Source organism: Gymnoscopelus braueri (assembly GCF_963280865.1).
Source record: "Gymnoscopelus braueri genome assembly, chromosome: 11".
NCBI classification, from domain to species: domain Eukaryota; kingdom Metazoa; phylum Chordata; class Actinopteri; order Myctophiformes; family Myctophidae; genus Gymnoscopelus; species Gymnoscopelus braueri.
Genome location: NC_137613.1, coordinates 19,773,580 through 19,793,591, shown reverse-complemented (window position 1 = coordinate 19,793,591; position 20,012 = coordinate 19,773,580). Strand labels below are relative to the sequence as shown.

General features: G+C 42.6%; 1 protein-coding gene across 1 annotated transcript; it reads left to right on the top strand.

Annotated features, from left to right (window-relative positions):
• Nucleotides 1–14,509: 14,509 nt before the first annotated feature.
• Nucleotides 14,510–15,787, top strand: LOC308095500 (protein pelota homolog; the record flags this gene model as incomplete). The annotated part of the gene is made up of 1 exon (XM_080442557.1): nt 14,510–15,787. The coding sequence occupies one exon, from the start codon at nt 14,510–14,512 to the stop codon at nt 15,785–15,787; it is 1,278 nt and encodes a 425-aa protein (XP_080298683.1).
• Between the last annotated feature and the right edge of the window lie 4,225 nt (nt 15,788–20,012).

The following is a 20,012-nucleotide window of genomic DNA, read 5'->3' as shown; positions in this document are numbered from 1 at the left end:
GAAGGGCGTGGTTTATAGGCTGTAATCTGAGGAGAGAGGGCAGAGGGGGGAGGGTAGAGCATGGTAGCGTATAGGTCTGACTTTTACTTTAATCCCGATCCCAATCCCTGGTTCACTCACTGCTCATGTGTGAGCGTGACCTAATCTCACGCTGCAGAGAGGAGGGGCGGTGGGTGACGTGGGTCGGGTGGAGAAGAAGAGGTCAGAGCTGTCCACAGCTGTAGCGTAGATAGCATCCGAGTGGACAGCACGTGTGTGTGTGTGTGTGTGTGTGTGTGTGTGTGTGTGTGTGTGTGTGTGTGTGTGGTTATCATGGTACATCAGTGAGGTGGATGGTAGAGATTCTTCAGGCTCACAGTACTGACAGACCACTAGTGGTGTAAAGTAACTAAGTTCATTTACTCAAGTACTGTACTTAAGTACAATCTTGAGGTATTTTTTTTACTTTACTAGAGTATTTCCAGTTATTTTACTTCTACTCCACTACATCGAAGAGGCAAATAAACTGTAGTTATTTTGTAGATTTTGATTATTATTACCAAACATACATTAACCACTTCAGCCCTATATACATTTCGGCCATTTGAAAATAGCCGATCTACAAGCTCACAATGCGTCGCAAAATTGAATTGCGGACTTTCACGCGATTTTGAATTCTGGACTTTCACTTGCAACAGAGTATTTCTACATTGCAGTATTGATGCTTTTACTTAAGTAAAAAATGTGAGTACTTTCTCCACCACTGCAGACCACTGTCTTCTCCGCTGTGACTAAACATAGACAGGAAGAGGTGGTGAAGTCCAGATGGAGGAGCTGTGGGGGCGAGCAGGGCCATTCAGCAGCTCATTCCCCAAAATGACACATCCATCATTTTCAAAAAGGAAACAACACCTACTCACAATCCCTATAATGACTGCTGGCACGAAACACATTACAGGTTATCATTAAAGCTATGAGTCAGACCTCTCTCTGCATAAGAAATAATTCCATTTTCGAAGAATGTCACACCCCAGCCCCCATTACTACCTGCGTCATCACCCGTACAGAGTTTATACACTCAGAGGTGAATGAACACTCCAGATTGTAGGCCCTGTAACATTTGGCGTGTTTGAAACACTAATGCATCCTTAACAGCTACAATCTCAATGAAACTAAGTGATGGGGTTGTAAGGATGGGTGGGGGCCCCGCCTTTAGGGAATTAGATATATCTACGTATAAAGCTACGCGGCCCTCACACCTACGTCTCACCGCCGATTTGACCAACATGCCCATATATGGAGATACATGCACCCAGGGTTTTATTTTCTGGGGGTGGGGGGGGGGGATCCATGCCTCTGCTTTTGATATCCCCGCCTCTGGTCATTTATTTCATTTCATTTCATTTTGTTTCGCACATGGTAGTGTATTACAGTACATACAATTCCTATCAGAGGATAATAATTCATGTAATCTAATACACCCATGAGCGAAAAGGAGCAGGAAGAAGAATACAGTCTTATTAACCCATTGATACCTAGAACGCATCTGTGTAACTTTAGATGTCTTTGGCTATTCAAAAATAGCAGATATACAAGCTCATAGCGCGGCACCGAGTGCCGCGCTACGAGCTTGTAGATCTGCTATTTTTGAAAAATCTTGATATTTTTTTTTTATTTTTTTTCAAAAAACTGTTAGGATTTAGATTTTTTTAAAGAATCGCCTCAGGTCTTAATGGGTTAATACCTGCCCCCTATTCAGTTTGAAAAAAGTATACTTGATGATCGGCGCATACACCCAGTACTTGCACTAAAATGCTAATTAATATCACAATTCATCTTTTAATTGCCGGTGGGGATACGTTTTATCCCTGCTACTGGTCATCCTGAATTAAAAACATGCATGATATATACTTTTGGGAAGGCCTTTTTTCTCCCCAATTTAGACGTTATGGCAATTGATTCCTCCCCACACACATTGCTGTGCGTTGTCACCGCTGTCGTATCCTACTGACTGACTCACCTGCAGTGAGGAGCCCCCACCGGGAGGACATAGAGCCTTCGTCCTACTCCTCCCGCCCAAAACCCCCTGCTGACAGTTGACAGGTTGACTGGTGCAGTGACAGTCCCCCAGCAGAGACAAAGCAGCTATACTTTACCACTGCGCCACCCGAGCGCCCCCAACTGTCTGATACGTTTGATATTATGGTTTGATAATATTACAATTTAACAAATTCAATACAAAATGTATGTTAACCCATTAAGACTGGGAACGCATCTGTGTCATTTTAGATTTCTTTGGCTATTCAAAAAACGTGAACATTTTTTACAAATCTTTGAATATATACTCTTATCTCATACTCATATCTTTTAAGCGAACATTTGTACCTCAAATCTTTGCCTCTGGGGGTCCCTGGCATAGGCGGCGGGTAATGAAGGCTAGGGTAGGCTAAGCCTTCCCAAATGTTATGCTGGGAAATTCTAGGAATTGTGCAAATTATATATAATATATGTGCGCAGCATTATTTAGTAATTTTTGGGATAATAAATCAGTAAAATCAGGCAAAAATAAGAATGAAATAACCTAACCCTAACCTAACCCTAACCCTAAAACCGAAATAAAGTAACCAAAAATAAAAAATAAACTAACACAATCCACCCAGAAACCGCATTTTTTTGGCACGCGGCCAAACCCCAGCCTTCCCAATTGTCAAGCTCACCCGCCGCATATGGTCCCTGGAACAAAATATTTAGAGATGGGGGTCCACGGCCAAATACATATCATTTTGGGGGTCCTTGACATGAAAACGTTTGAGAACCATTGATGTAGCAACATAGGTTCTTTAAAAAAAACAAATTTAGAAGACATTTTGTAGAATCGGCCTCAGGTCTTAATGGGTTAAGATTAAATGTTTCCTTTTACAAATCAAACCCTGCACCTACTAATTACTGGAACAAAGTGTCTGCGTATAAACGAGGAGAGGGAGACTGGACAGACAGGATGTCAAACCAGTGCTGAAAGGGAACAAACAAGGAGGGCAGAGAGGAGAGTGGAGCATGAAAAAAAGAGAGAGAAAAAACAATTATGGATGACTCAGAGGAGAAAAAAAAGAAAAAGAACTAATGACAGAGAAAGAGGAGAGAAACAACAAAACTGAGATGGTAAACGGGGGAGAAGACAGATGGAGGAGACGGTAATGGTGTGAGAGGGGAAATTAGAAAGAGAAGCAACAGGGAAGGAGGGAGGGAGGGAGCGGTGACAGGAGTGAGGGAAGAGATGAAAACAAAAAAGGTTGGGGAGGAGAGAGGAAATGTGTTTTTTGGATGAATGAAGAGCAAACTTTCAGTGATGTGTGTGTGTGCAGACTATGCACACACGCTTGTGTGTCTGAGTGTGTACAGCGTGTGTGTAGTGCTGTGTGCATTCATGCACATGAAAGTGTGTGTACGCTAATGTGTGTGTGTGTGTGTGTGTGTGTACCTGAAAAACACGGGGATGCCATGCATGCTCTGATGACCTTTATCACTGCATCACAGAGCACAGACATGTCCTGCAGGTAAAAACACAGCGCGTGCGCGTGCGCGCGCACGCGCACACGCACACACACACACACACACACACACACACACACACACACACACACACACACCCCTAATGTTAACATGACAGGTGTTTGCATTGCATAGGCTCAATTAATGAAAGCACAAAACCAAACATAATCGCCCTACTGTCATGCACCGATACACACTCACAGATGAACGGTCTGCCCACAGCAGGACATATGATACTGTGTTGGTCTGTAATGCCTCGCTGATTCATTGTCTGTTTGGATAACATATGATACTGTGTTGGTCTGTAATGCCCCACTGATTCATTGTCTGTTTGGATAACATATGATACTGTGTTGGTCTGTAATGCCTCGCTGATTCATTGTCTGTTTAAACATATGATACTGTGTTGGTCTGTAATGCCCCACTGATTCATTGTCTGTTTGGATAACATACTGTGTTGGTCTGTAATGCCTCGCTGATTCATTGTCTGTTTAAACATATGATACTGTGTTGGTCTGTAATGCCTCGCTGATTCATTGTCTGTTTGAATAACATATGATACTGTGTTGGTCTGTAATGCCTCGCTGATTGTCTGTTTGGATAACATATGATACTGTGTTGGTCTGTATGCCTCGCTGATTGTCTGTTTGGATAACATATGATACTGTGTTGGTCTGTATGCCTCGCTGATTGTCTGTTTGGATAACATATGATACTGTGTTGGTCTGTATGCCTCGCTGATTGTCTGTTTGGATAACTGATTTCATCCACATGGAAGCCCCGCAGTTATTAGACCCGGTCTTGTTTTTTACAGTCTGTTCATTGATTTGTCTCTGTCTACCTCTCTGCATCTTGATCTTCTCTCTCTCTCTCTAGACAGAAACTGAATCGACCAAATATAGAGGCAAGATAAGCTACTGCGAATGCAGCTGAAAATGTATTTACTCTCTCTAACTATTTTAATTACATGTTTACTTTCAGACTATTCAGTTATTTAAACTCAGTACACTGGTTTGCTGTTTTTTATAAATGCATTCACTGTCACTTCTGTCAAAAAAAAGTATGAAGACAATCTTGAAACAAGAAATGTAACTTGAATTGTATCCATTACAGTGAGATGTTATGCAAATGTACGTAGCTCTACATTTCTCTCTTCACCCTTTTTTTTGTGTTAATCCAACCATGCAGCCGTAAGCCATACAGCAACAGATATTGCTTATAGGAGGGCAAAATCACAAAATAACAAGTGCTGTTATCCTAAATAATTCACAGTGAGCTGTGGGAGTTTCTATTTGTGTCTTTTCATGTGTGTGTGTGTGTGTGTGTGTGTGTGTGTGTGTGTGTGTGTGTGTGTGTGTGTGTGTGTGTGTGTGTGTGTGTGTGTGTGTGTGTGTGTGTGTGTGTGTGTGTGTGTGCGTGCATGTGTACACAGCATGTGAACCACCAGCCCAGCATGCTTCTCTTAATCTATCTGCTCCCATAATAGTAGCACTGGTCCAGTTACAGAATGCAACTAGGTTCTCTGGTTTGCATCTTACATACATACTGTAATACACCAATGTACAGTATGACATTTTTTAGCACACATTTTGATTTTCATTTGAACCACTCAAGCCCTATTTTCTAAGTTTTTTGTTTTTTTCCAATCGAATTTTGTTCAACAATCTCAGATGTGTCACATCACGCCTATAATGACTATAGGCTTGACATAATTGTTTTTCCTTTTCTTTATACTTGTCTTTTTGTTTTACTCCACCCCCTCTCCCTCAAGAGGCTTGGCATTTTTCCAGGCCGTCATTGTAAATAAGAATGTGTCTGGAATAAAACAAAACTGTTTGGTCTGTTGAGAATAGAAACAGTATAGTATACAGTATGTGAAAATTGACAAACCATCATGCCACGTTTGGAAAACCACAAAATACAGCATTAGTTCACAATTTGTTTTTCTCACAACACACCTTGTAAAAAGCTAACATATTTGAACAGGAAACGTATAGGTTTGGCCATGAGAGATTGCGTTAACCTCTCGGTGTCTGCTGTCAGATAGTGGAATAGTGGGGATAACTCTGTGTGGCGTGTATTTCTACTGCAACATTTCAGATGGCGCTTTACTTCATGATGTTGTTCTACACAGTACACACACACTCAATCTGACATCCACTGTTTCACAAACACTAGTGTTTATCTCACACATGCACAGTGCACAGGAAAGCAGTGTGTACATGTGCTTGCAACTTTTGATAAAGCATGTATCTTACACCCTTTCCATCCCTTGCTCCCACCCCCAACTCCATCAGACAGTGTCGGGCCAGAGGGCTGTACGTTGCCGGGTCAGAGGTTCTACACATATGGCCTGGCTCTCCACTGATCAATAGCTATGGAAGAGTAGGGAGTCACTCTGACCTTGCCCTCGCTTAAAGGTGCAGGCACAAAAGAAACAACATTGACATTATGCAGAAAATATATATAGGCCTAAGGATAAAAAAATCTGTTTTTAATAATTAGCCAGCTGGAGTTGGGCAGAAAAAGCCCAACATACAGTCAAATACTCCCCTGCTGAAGTGCTCTGCTTTGGCAGCCTAACAAAGATGGCCACCACCAGGGGGGAAAGAGCATCGCTGTCTCTTTAAGGCCCAGCCGGCTCCCGCAGACCAATCAGCAGCCAGATAGCATGACGAGCCTGTCCTTGCCAATGACCTTGATGGAAGAGGAGCGAGAGAATGGGTGGATGTGTGAGGATGCTAGGGAGGGGAGAGAGAGAGAGAGGGAGAGAGATAGGGAGAGAGAGAGAGAGAGATGAATGAAGGAGTAAGGAGTGATGAGAACAGAGGAAGCGAGAGGGAGAGGGAGATTGATAAGAGGAGGCACATGGACGCAAGCAAGCAGAGATGCCCCGTAAAACGCTCTCTCCGCGCTCAGCTACTCTCTCGCTCTCTTCTCACTCACTGAATCCCTCCATCCACCATCCCCTCCCTCCATCCCTCCCTCCAGCCTACTGACAGCTGAGCGTGCCCGCATCCACTGGACAGTTGCATAATTCTCAGGATGGGATGGAGGGGTTATGGAGGGGGGGGGGGGGGGTGGGGGAGGGAGAGTGACTCACAATTCACTCCACACTGGTAGAAGATGGAGTCTGATTGAACAATTGCTACCATGCAACATCGTCCTATAATAATAATAATAATAATATTGTAATGTACATGACCATAGACGATTTTTAGGGGGGGCACGGCCGGACAATTCTTTATATATATATATATATATATAGGAAATATATGTCTCATATATAGCTTATATTATGTCCACATATATTCCACATATATGGATATATATGTACATGACTACTGTCGGGTACAAACTGTATCTCTCCAAAAACTTTTATTTTCTCTTGGAAACTAAACGCCCATGTTCACGAATCATGATCATGCGATGGAGTCTCAAACTCACTATATGACCATGCACTTTCAACGGAATTGAGTGAAATATGAAGACAGCAGGGCCATAATTATAAAAGAGCAGCAATAATTTCTCTACAGTTTCTATACTGTATACCGGTGATTCTCAAACTTTTGTCATGTCAAGGACCCCCAAATTGATATATATTTGGCGGCAGACAATTCAAAATTATAAACATTTTTTAAAACATTTTCTATTTTAAAAAATGGCAGGTCTACAAGCTCACAATGTGGTGTGGCACGACACGCTGTGAGCTTGTAGACCTGCTATTTTCAGTGCGACACATTGGCGTGCAACTATAAGTATACATCAGCCGGGGAAATTGAGTCAAGGTATTTTCATAAAGCTCTTATCCCTGGCTTTATCTTACAGCCAACGTCTCAATGCAAATGGATTGTATGGAGACACGATAGCAATACTCCAGTCTTCTACTTATCTGACTAATAATCTGCCTGGAATATCTGTTCATCTCTCTCTTGTCGTTCCTCTGTTTATTTTACCATAGCCCCTTTTTCCTTTTTGAACCGCCATCAACACTTTTTTCTCTCTCTCTCTCAAGCACGCACCCACACACTTAAGCTCCCTGTTGAGCAAAATCATTTAGTGGCAAGATTGCATCTGGCCAGAAAACAACAATGGCCATGTAATTGCACGCACGCACGCACGCACGCACGCGCACACACACACACACACACACACACACACACACACACACACACACACACACACACACACACACACACACACACACACACACACACACACACACACACACACACACACACACACACACACACACACACACACACACACACACACACACACACACACAGTGATGACCTTGCAGAGGAAATCACTGGTCATTTATCATGGTCAGGAATGGTTGAACGAAGATCAACGTATTTGATAGGACATTGAGATAGCTGCAGAGGCTTCTTCACTGTCAGCAGCGCCAAGACAGCTAGGACCAGCGGCGGTAAAAGTACTCAAATGTTTTACTTAAGTAAAAGTATCAATGCTGAAATGTAGAAATACTCTGTTACAAGTAAAAGTCTGGAATTCCAAATTTACTTGGATAAAAGTGCAAAAGTATTGGCATCAAAATACACTTAAAGTACCCAAAGTAGAAAGTACTCAGTTTTCAAATGTATACAAATCTTTTGAAAATAGCAGATCTACTAACTCACAATGCGTCGCATCGCATAATGATGATGACAATCCTAATCCTGTATCAGATGTAGGAAGAATCTAATGGTACTTTGAGTTCAAGATCATCAGCGTGACGGGCCTTTGAGCAAACAAAATATTGTGTAAAGGTACATGGGTACAGGAAGGATAAAGCTCTTAAGTAAGTATGCACTGGAAGCACTGATCTATTTATTTGATGCCATCGTCCATCCTCTTTAATAACTTTTAAAGACAAATGCGGAACATCATGAATCAAACAGCTTTTGAGTCCCTGAATGTATGCATCTTGTGAAATATTTGTGAATTTCAAGAATTATAGTACAGAATTGGATATTTTACAGATGTACTGTATGGGTAGTGGGTACACAAGCTATTAAAGGAGAGATCCGGACATTTTTCTCTCCCTGGCAACACCGAGTTGCCAGGTTCTGGGAGAGAAACAAGCAACCAGCGTTAGCTCGTTCGGCATTAGCGTTAGCTTGTCGGGGACTTTCAGTGCATGTTTGAGTATCATGAGACTCTACAATGAGCAGTAGTAGAGAAATTTTTTTCTTTGCATCGGTTATAATAGACGAATTTCACTCATACACGGGCTCCCATTATGCCAACGGAGGGGGTCGAAAAAATGACGACACAGGACTCTCTGAAATAACTCAACGTCCCTTTCAATGATGGTGAGTGATAAGCGACACATCAAAGATAACACTTAAAATGTCCAGATCTCTCCTTTAAAGTTGTGCACAATGTAGCTTGAACAATTGCTTTGGCAATGTAAACGTACATTGTGTATGTTTTCTCATGCCAATAAAGCTCCTTTGAATTGAATTTGAACAGTTCTCCATAAACCGCCACACACACACATTTCCATTTCCACCTTTTAGCTGCTACCTTTTTCCCCATAGCAATGTAACGAGGAGTTATACTAAGGTCACACAAATCTTGCAGTTACACAAAGTGTCTGTTAAAGGGATCAAACCTGCTCCGACATCATCCACCACCCTCTCTCTGCCACTACCTGCCACCCTGTTAACATTCCTTCAACAAAATGTTTTCTCCATGCAGTGCGATATGGGCTAAAAAGTGATCCACATGAATAATGGGTTAGGGCCCGATTTAGCTCCGCCTGGCGCCGCAGTTGAAACGGGGGCTACTACCACATGCCATAATAATGGGCCCATTGGTAGGGTTCTCTGGGGTAAAGGTAGAAAACACTGCAGGGACTCCCTTTGTAGTGTCTGCTCATTTGTCTTGTGTACACAGCATTATGGCCTGCAGGTTCAGCTGCTCTTACCCTGCATGGGTGGCTGTAAATTGGGACTTATTGTAAGGCTCCCCCTGTATGTGTCTTGTTAGAGAGAGAGAGAGAGAGAGAGAGAGAGGTGGAAATTGCAAGAAAGAGGGAAGTACTGTACAGTGTGATATGTCTAAAAGCTTCAGTGTTTATGTGCCTCCCGGGACCAACACATTCGTTCGTGAGTCAATACATCCAGTGTCACGACAATACACTCCCACCTCAGACCAGAGGAGAATGCACTTCCTATACGGACTGAATACTCATTAACCTTTAATATGTAAACTGCTACAGTATTTGTTTAAGACGGGGGGGAAAGCAGCTCTATTTTTTGGCGCATGCCTTGTATTGTCCAATGATGGATCTTAGGTAAGAGATCGAAGTGTAAATGTAGCACTGCAAAGTATATAGAAGAGCAAATGGTTGTCTGTTGCCCTATCTGTCCAAGTTTTGTACAGCATCAGTGCATATGTATGCCTGTGTACGTCAATCTACAGTAACTACCTTTCTACCGGTTACGATTGTATGATTATAGGACTGACGTTTATCTGCTTGACCCAGTAAATCCATGTGTTGAATCACTCTCATCTGCATAAGCACATACTGATGCACTTGACGCCATGGCCATCAACTACTTTATCAGATAGACTGACGTCTGTCTGTGCACAATGACACGAGATGGACGTTGTGTTCCTGTACTCATTCTGTTCTTTACAATGTCTCATATCTTCCGGTCACGTCATGTGTCCAGTACTGTGTATATTCTGTCTGTCTGTGTGTGTGTGTGTGTGTGTGTGTGTGTGTGTGTGTGTGTGTGTGTGTGTGTGTGTGTGTGTGTGTGTGTGTGTGTGTGTCTGTGTGTGTGATAAACTTCAGTTCTTTTTTTTATTTTATTTTTATCCCGCGATTTTTGTAACCCATTTTTTTCACCCGGTGCCAATTTCAAAGTGATCCTGGGCGCTATACCAGCCCTACACCAGTCCCCCACAGTTGGGAGGCCAGGGCCGAGCTCATGATAAACTTCAGTTCTTGTCGTGTGATACTGCCTGGTGACATTTTGTTCTCCGAGCTCGTCACTCAACTGAAGCATCACTCACCACCCTTAGTCAGAGGAAGACTCTTAGGACCATATGGAGGGTCAACTAAATTCACAACACTATCTATCTATACCTAAATACCTACCTACCTACAGTGGTGTAAAGTAAATAAGTGCATTTACTCAAGTACTGTACAATTTGACTTATTTCCAGTTTTCAGTACTTTTCCTTCTACTCCACTACTCTCAGAGGCAAATATTGTACTTTTACTCCACTACAAATATTTGAAAAAAAGTCAGTCAGTCAGTCAGTCAGTCAGTCAGTCAATGATACCCTATCCGTTCCATAACAACAGCAGCTTGCAGTTACTTTCCACCATGTATGTGCACCCCCTGCATGGGTTCTCCATTTTAAACAGAGTCTTGCATGGTCCAATCTAAAATGGTTCCGGCACTCCGACAGAACCCCGCTGTAGATGAAAGGCAGCAGTGTAAATCACTGTCAGGGCGAAGAAGACGGCGATGACAGCTAAACTAATAGGAAAAGTCCACAGGACCACAGTTTAGATTTACTGTAGCAGAGTGTGATTGGAATATTTTGGTTTATAGGCGGCGTACCGTTGAGAGTACCGGTTAAGAGTTACGACTCTTATTAAGAATGCAATATGATACCAGAGATTGTTTTCATGTGTGTGCTTGTATACCATATATAGTGGTGTAAAGTAACTAAGTACATTTACTCAAGTACTGTACTTAAGTACAATTTTGAGGTACTTTTACTCTACTGGAGTATTTCCAATTTTCAGTGCTTTTATTTCTACTCCACTACATCTCAGAGGCAAATATTGTACTTTTACTCCAATACAATTATTTGAAAACTTTAGTTACTAGTTACTTTGCAGATAAATTATCACATTATAAAACATACATTAACCACTTTATACCTATTTTATACCTAGGCTATTTGAAAATAGACAATCTACAAGCTTGAGATCTTGTGAGCTTGTACATCTGCTATTTTCAAACATTTTTGTACTTTTACTTTTGGCACTTTAAGGACATGTTGATACCAATACTTTTGTACGGTAAATTTAGAATTCCAGACTTTTACTTACTTAGAGTATTTCTACATTGCAGTATTGATACTTTTACTTACAGTAAGTAAAACATTTGAGTACTTTTTCCACCACTGTGTATACTGTTACATAAATCCGCAGATGTTTCAACACGGCTTACACATACTGTATGTAGACAATTTGCCCAAATAATGTGAATGTTTTGATAATAATAATTGTTATAACTTTATAAAGCGCTTACCAAAGCAAAGTGCTAACATCTGAAGAATCGTATATAGACTCGTTTCGCCTGACATTTTAAATGTCTGCTGCTATGTGACTTATGAACTAAGAAAGTGTATTTAAGGTAAAGATAAATATAAGTTAGTTCCATCTAAATGTGTCGTATAGTGCTATTATTCCCTCCTCTCTCGTTCCCTTGCTCCTCCTCACACATCTGTCACCTCCATCACCTCTCATCTCTCACCTCCCTCTGCATCTATGAATGAATCTCCCAGAGAAAGTGGATGAACGACAAAAAGAAAAAGAGGAGAGGAAGGCTAGAGAGAGAGAGGGAGAGAGAGGGGGGGGAGAGAGAGAGAGAGGGAGTTCCAGATTAAATTTAGCATCTAATTCCCCCTCTTTTGTAACGTTTCTATAAATAACCCTTCAACACCCACAGAATCTATGTTTGAGCCACTGAGCACGTGGGGGGGGGGCACCGTGGGGGGAGAGAGAGAGGGCTAATAAAAGTGGCAGAGTGAGAGAGAGAGACAGAAAAAGGAAAGGAAAGACAAAATGACAAAGAGAAGGAATATGAGGAGAATGAGAAAGGGGTAAAAGGGAGAGATAGAGAGAGGGGGAAGGTATGAGAGGGGGAACAGGGTGGGAGGTGTTGCTTAGCAACCACATCCTGACTTGGTGAATCACGTGATGAGAGAGATGACTGGCCGTAGTAACACTCTTCTGCCCGGGAGCACAGACTGGTGCGCGCACACACACACACACACACACACACACACACACACACACACACACACACACATTTACACCCTACATTCTCGCACACGCGCACACGCCCACACAGCACACACACACACACTTTATGGTGCATATTATAAGAGACAATTTAATGTAGAACAGAAGCGGTCACAACGATGGCAATATATCTACTTCCCATTACATACTCAGGCCTATATATTGTGGGTTTAAGAGAGAGATAGAGAGAGAGACAGAGAGAGCGAGAGAGCGAGAGAGAGAGAGACACAGATCGACAGAGAGATAGACAGACAGACAGAAGCAGCGGGGTACAGACCTCCCCTCCCTTCCTCTCAGCTGAGGGAAGTCTCTTTGATGGGGATTGCCTCATGCTTTCACCGCAACGTTATATAACGCTATAGGGCTCTTAATGGCCTTAATGGACAAACCAAGAGCAGCCATTCCCAACCTGTGGGCCATGCAGGGCCCACTGGTGGCCCGTCAGGTTATTGCAATGGCCCCCAAATAATTGGCAAAACACTAAAATGTTATTGATAATATAACATCAATATGAACCCATTAAAACCGGGAAAACATCTGTGTCATTTTATACTTTGGCTGTTCAAAAATAGCAGATCTAAGCTTGTGCAAAACTTTTTTTAACTCAAATCTTTGCTTCTGGGGGTCCCTGAAACATCAAATACATATAATTCGGGGGGTCCTTGACATGAAAAAAGTTTGAGAACCCCTGATTATAGCAACGTTAGTTCCATTGATCCAAGCCTGAACACAATTGATTGATTGATCATTAAAATGAACACGCTCTGTAAAGGTCAGATGGGAGGGGCCATGAACGGGCGCTGATCCTGAAAAGGCTGGGGACCTCTGACCAAGAGAGATGCAGAGCACGGAAACTGACCTTTTTAACGCATTGGCGCCACATGACCTGACATTTTCAGGAACTCTGTGCAGAATTCTTGCCATGTTTGTCCACCACTTGGAAATAATTTATTAAACATTCAACATTCCGTCCAGAAGACGAGCGTTGACTGAGCACCTGACAGCACAACAATCTCTCCTCCTATTTTGATATATATATATATATATATACACTTTGTATACTGATGGGTGCAGTGCACTGCCCTTAAAAGCCTGGTAATCAAAAGAAAATAATTTCATTGGTCATAATTAAATCCATGGTTCATGGGTACTACACCACCTTTCTCCATTCTGGAAATGACCACAAACATCACCATGCCCCACCCCACCTACAGTACCACATCATTGACTGTGCTTCATGTCAGTTCAAATGTTTCACAACAAAACAGGGTCTAATAATGGTATGGCTTCCCTGGACAATATGTAGATATGAATAGTTAACTAGAAAAAGTGCTCCACTGAGCACAGGTCTCCGCCAGGTCAGGTAGGTTATTGTTGGCCAGCAATGTAGATGGAACAGACAGATCAGTCTTGATAACATGACTTCTTTTGGGTAAGTTTGGGTTGTTTTGGCATTGTAGCCCAGCATGTATACAAAACTCTTAAATAAGCTTAAAGGATGGATACTGGAGCAACCGAACTGGAACCAAGGCAAGTGATTCATTCTGAAGTTAAGAAATGACGATTTGACTAAATATGGAACTGACTCAAATCATTGAAAATAACAAATATACTGTTATACTGGAACTCCATATTTGGGCATGACTGACATCATAGTTATATCATAGTGATGATGTGAGTGTTGAGACAGCTCAGATTAAACCCTGAACACACCGCAGTATCGAGGACTTTATCAATCAGGTACTGAATGACCATAATGACACTTCATTGCTTACAAAAGGAAGCATTAGAGCAGAGATTCGATGTCAAACCCACAAGCTCAATATACTGCTTCTAGTCACACAATAACTTCCTTTAAGCTCAGACATTTCTGAACCGGACACCCCTGCAGCAGTGCCCCCGCCCCTTTCAGCGAACATGAAGTTGCTTCATAAAGCAATCCAGAAGTACGGTGCCGGTCAGGTGTCTCTCTTGCCAGAGGAGGCAGAGGACATGTGGCATATCTATAATCTGCTCCAAGTTGGTGACAGTCTTAGGGCCTCCACCTTCAGAAAGGTGCAGCCGTCGTCATCTACCGGTGAAAGTATGGGCAGCTACAGGGTGCGGACTAACCTGACTCTGTGTGTGGAGACTATTGACTTTGACTCCCAGGCCTGCCAGCTGAGGGTAAAGGGCAGAAACATACAGGAGAACGAGTATGTCAAGATGGGATCCTACCACACCATTGAGCTAGAGCTCAACAGGAAATTCACTCTCGCCAAAAAGGTCTGGGACAGCGTTGTGCTCGATAGGATCAGGCAGGCATGTGACGCCACCCAGAAGGCAGATCTGGCGGCGGTGGTGATGCAAGAGGGTCTGGCTAACCTGGTGCTGGTGACTCCTGCCATGACCCTGGTCCGGGCAAAGGTGGAAGTCCCTATTCCTCGCAAGAGGAAGGGCAACTGCACCCAGCACGAGAAGGCTTTGGAGAGGTTCTACGAGGCGGTGATGCAGGGGATCCTCCGTCACATCAATTTTGACGTGGTCAAGTGCATCCTGGTGGGCAGCCCCGGGTTTGTCAAGGACCAGTTCCTGACATATCTCTTCAGGGAGGCGGCCCGGCAGGACAACAAGCTACTGCTGGAGAACCGGCCCAAATTCCTGCCGGTCCACTCCTCGTCGGGTCACAAGTACTCCCTCAAGGAAATCCTGTCTGATCCCACCGTCACCAATAAGCTTTCCGACACCAAGGCAGCAGGAGAGGTGAAAGCCCTGGGTGACTTCTACAAGATGCTCCAACATGAGCCTGACAGAGCTTTCTATGGCCTGGCTCATGTGGAGAAGGCTGCTGATGCTCAGGCTATCGAGACCTTGCTGATGAGCGATGAACTTTTCAGGCACCAAGATATCACCACTAGGGCTCGGTATGTACGGCTGGTGGACAAAGTGCGAGGCAATGGTAGCAAAGTTAGAATATTCTCGAGTCTCCATGTGTCTGGCGAGCAGCTGACTCAGCTGAGTGGAGTGGCAGCCATCTTGCGTTACCCCATTGCGGACCTGTCAGAGCCCGAGGACGACAGTTCAGATGACGACTTCTCTGGCCTAATTTCAGTCGATTTCAATAAGTTCATTGAAATGAACGAGAGACAAAGGGAAGCTCTTATTTGGCAGAATAGAAAGGAAAGCAGTGAAATGTTGTTACTAGATGAGGCATGATGACTAAATACGTTCAGAACACCATACAACTCTGTGTTAGGTTCAATCCAGTTCTACAGCAACTTTCAAAGCTAACTAATTTCACACCTAAGTCCATAATACCTTCGATGCACTTATGCTTTTGGGTGTTGCAGTTTGAAAGTTGGAGTATCTCAATGGTGCTTGAAATGCTAAAGACTGAAAGATAAGCAGTGCCTGTGGATGCTCCGTCATTGTATATTACAAGAACGGAGCAGTATGGACAAATATGAAGGTTTAATTTATGTGATGCAGTTTTCAGATGTATCTATCTCTTTCTTGCAAATAAACAGATTGAAGCAAACAAGAAAGGTGGAAGTGGAAGCAACGCGGACGGTCTGATGATTAGATGGAAGGAAGAAACTGACTGTTCCTCACTGTGGAGATGAATAACAGCGGCCTTGGAGAGACAAGCTGAAGGCTTAAACTTATACTTAGTTGAACACGGTCCCCCAGGGCTGTTCCCAAGAAGATGTGGAGGTTCTGTTCAATGTGAACACCACACTCAACAACGATCTTAGTAGGAGGTTAGAAAGAAAGAGACCTTAGAGGAAATACAGAAAACAGAGATGGCTGGAAGAGCAGACTGAATTGAACACCGTCACCTGCACGAAACAACACTGCATCACAGAGGAAAATAAACATATCAGAAACTAGCTAGATCTCATCAACAAACAGCAACAGAAAAAGATTCTGGTGAAAAGTAGGCTTTCTAGGAAGAAGATGGATGCAATGTAGCAGAAAATAATATATTGATTTTTTGTATTGCTGCTACAATGTCTGAGGAACCAGAACAAAATCATTTTACTATGATGAACCCATACAGAAGATGTAACAATAAAGAAACTTTGAACCTTGAAGATGGATGCAATACAGCAGAGGAGAGTTTGGAAAAAACTGCTTCTCTGAAAGAAAGAAAGAAGAGGAGAATGGTGGACCATGACACTGGATCAAGTTATCTATTACAGTTTTATACCAGGGGTATTATCCCTTTTTACGGTGTTGCTCTGTAGGAGGTTGTCTGTGTTGGCTGGAGCTAATCTTGAAAACTGGCTGGAGTCTGGACAGATCAGAGTCACATTTATTGTGCATGCTGTCAGGAGGCCAAGGAAGGAGGAATCTCCATGTTTTTTTTTTTCATGTGTTTTACATATATTTTTAATATTTAACTAAAATGTTATAATGGAAGTCAATGTCAGTGGGATCGTGCTGGGAGACCCCTATTACTGAAGAAACACTATGAATATTATGGGAATATAGAGGTATTTTAACACGTACTGTATTTTAATAAAACAAAATATCACTTTACACCCCTTTTAATTGTTTCCTTTGCATTCTAGACATTTGTCATTGCCTGTTGACCAGGATTCATGCCATTTACTCTGACCTTGCAATTGTCACTCTGGATAAGAGCATTTGCTACATGCCTAAATTATAAATCAGTTTTTCTTAACCTAGATATATTAAGTAGAGTAAATAAATAAATACACATACGGACGTCATGTGCCAAGTCTATGATGTCAGTCATCTATGACGTATTTACAGTATGATGTATGACTCCATATTTGGCAAGGTTTCAGCCCGATTCGACTGCCATTGACTTCCATAATATTAAATATGTACATATAAAACATGCGAAAAAACAAATGAACCAAGAAATGTGGCGCTGGTCCACCGGTTTGCAAGATCAGTTCATCCTTAGGGAGACATTCCATGGCAATCCAGCCAGTAGTTTGAGATATCTCTGTTTCAACAACCCCCCGAATATGGACTATTGTGTTTGTGTAGATGCTCGACTAAGCTGGTCCACGGTGGATTCGAACCCCTAGACTTTGCGGTGGTGGACTGGTGCTTCACCCCGGTTTTTAGACTTTATTAGGATTTCTCTGTGTGCAGAATATTGTGTGCTCAGAATCTTGGTTTAATGGCCACAGTGGATAGCCAAGAGAGCTGCAAAGCACAGAAACTGACCTTTTTAACTCATTGGCAGCACCACATGACCTGACATTTTGAGGAACTCTGCTCAGAATTCTTGGCATGTTCGCCGTTTGGGAAGAATTTAATAGAAAGGGTGAAGTTCACTGTTATGAAATGACTGGACTGCTGACAGGAAAGTTGGTTATTGGTCTAAATAACACCACACAGTTTCATCAATTAGAGGCTTGCTTAGGCTCACTTTTGATAAACTGTATATCGCTCATTATATCCACTGTAGATGGACTGTACATAGGCCTATTTATCTGTATTCCCACTGTGCAGCTGACTGACACTGAACATATATCAGCCTCGCATCATATCCACTGTCAATAGTCGGTACGTATCCATTCATGGATGATAGATGTTCATATTACTGCAGATAGATTGTACATGATACTTATGCCTATATTCATATCCATTATACATTATGCTAAATCAGGAAAGACTTACGTATTATATTTTTAAAATATATATTACTTTTTAATTTGTAATCTGAATTTATTCAGCGGCCTAATCCAACTCACCCCGCCAAAGGGACCCTCAAGGCCCTTGCACACATAGTCGGTTTTAAGGACAGCGAACATTTAAAATGAACACATGCTTCTCTGTGACCTCTTGCACACCTACTCCAAACGTCATTTTTTAAATCAAATCCAGTTCTATTCCTGCATTTTTTGGGTGTGTTCAAAACGTATTGAGCAATAAAAAAAGAATTGCATTGGACTCTGTGTGTAAAGACCTTTACGGTACCAATTTTACCCTTTAAATGAACAGTCAGGATTGACTGTGTGCTGTATACACAACAATATTTGCCTTTAACTATACATCTGCATGTCCAGTCCCTTTTTCTCTGTCTGTCAGATAAGTGGGTCTGCCTCATCACTGAGTGAAGCAGCAGTCCTCTTGCTTGGAGCGGTAACCAAGGAGAGTGTCAACCGTTGCTATGTATCCCACAATTCTTTGCTTTTATCCGGAAGCCATGGTTCGACACTGGGGTTTGCACTGCATCTGCAGTGACTCAGTCAGTCACTTAGTAATCTCTCAATGGGTTCCCAGATTGGTCACTTAAGACACTGGGGTTTGCACTGCATCTGCAGTGACTGAGTCGGTCACGTATTATAGCCTAACAATCTTCTGTGTCAAATCTCAGTCTCTGTGACAGATATCAGCAAGCCGGTTTGCATACTCTTCTATCATGTCATTATATCGGACGTTTATGTACGATTGACTCATCTGGCAGGAAGGCAAGATTCTAAGTTCAAGGTTAATGTCACTCTCTTACAGTAAGGACATTTCTGCAAGTGATTGGATTTGATTTGATTTAATTAGATTTTGGTAAAAGATATGTGAGCAAAATCACAATACAACTTAAACTCAGGATAACACATCAAAGCGTAATGAAACACTAATAACAGTACCATGTGATCTTGCCAGATAACTAACAATAAACAGCGCATGTAAGAAAAGAAGAAATCCCCACTAATAATCTTCCATATAAGCTCCCTTCCTTCATTAGTCTAAATTCATCTGCTAATCAATTCCTTGGTGCTGCTGTGGTTGGATGGATGTTCCAACGAGGAAGTGAGCATTTCTGATCACGCCTCCCTGAGCATTCACCTTGACGGGCGCGTGGCAGCCCCCCCTCTGCTCCCATTGGAGGAGAGGCAGAGTCACCGGGAGCTCTGATTGGCTGCCGGTGTCCAGCCTGTTGCTGGGCTGTTTCCATGGAGATCACTATCGCCATCTCTCCACCACATCCATTGCCAGGGACATGGAGTGTGTGAAAGAGAGAGAGAAGAGAGAGAGGTTTATAAGGGGAGAACTACATGAAATGGAGAAGGAGAGACAAAAATGATAGTAATATAAGAGACATGAAATAAGTGTATACAGTGTGTGTGTGTGTGTGTGTGTGTGTGTGTGTGTGTGTGTGTGTGTGTGTGTGTGTGTGTGTGTGTGTGTGTGTGTGTGTGTGTGTGTGTGTGTGTACTTCTGTGTTTGTGCATGTGTGTGTGCAGTACATGTGCGCATACTGTACATTGTATGTGTGTGAGAGAACAAATGCATAGTGAAACACAGAAATGACACAGAAAAAGAAAGGGGGAGAGTGAGGGAAAGAGAGAGACGGTCATTCATGCTAAAAGGGAGGTCAGGAAAGCCGGAACAGGTGGAGAGGAGGGAGGGAGGGAGTTGGCTACAGATGATGGACTGAGGGTTACAGAAAGGAATTCTG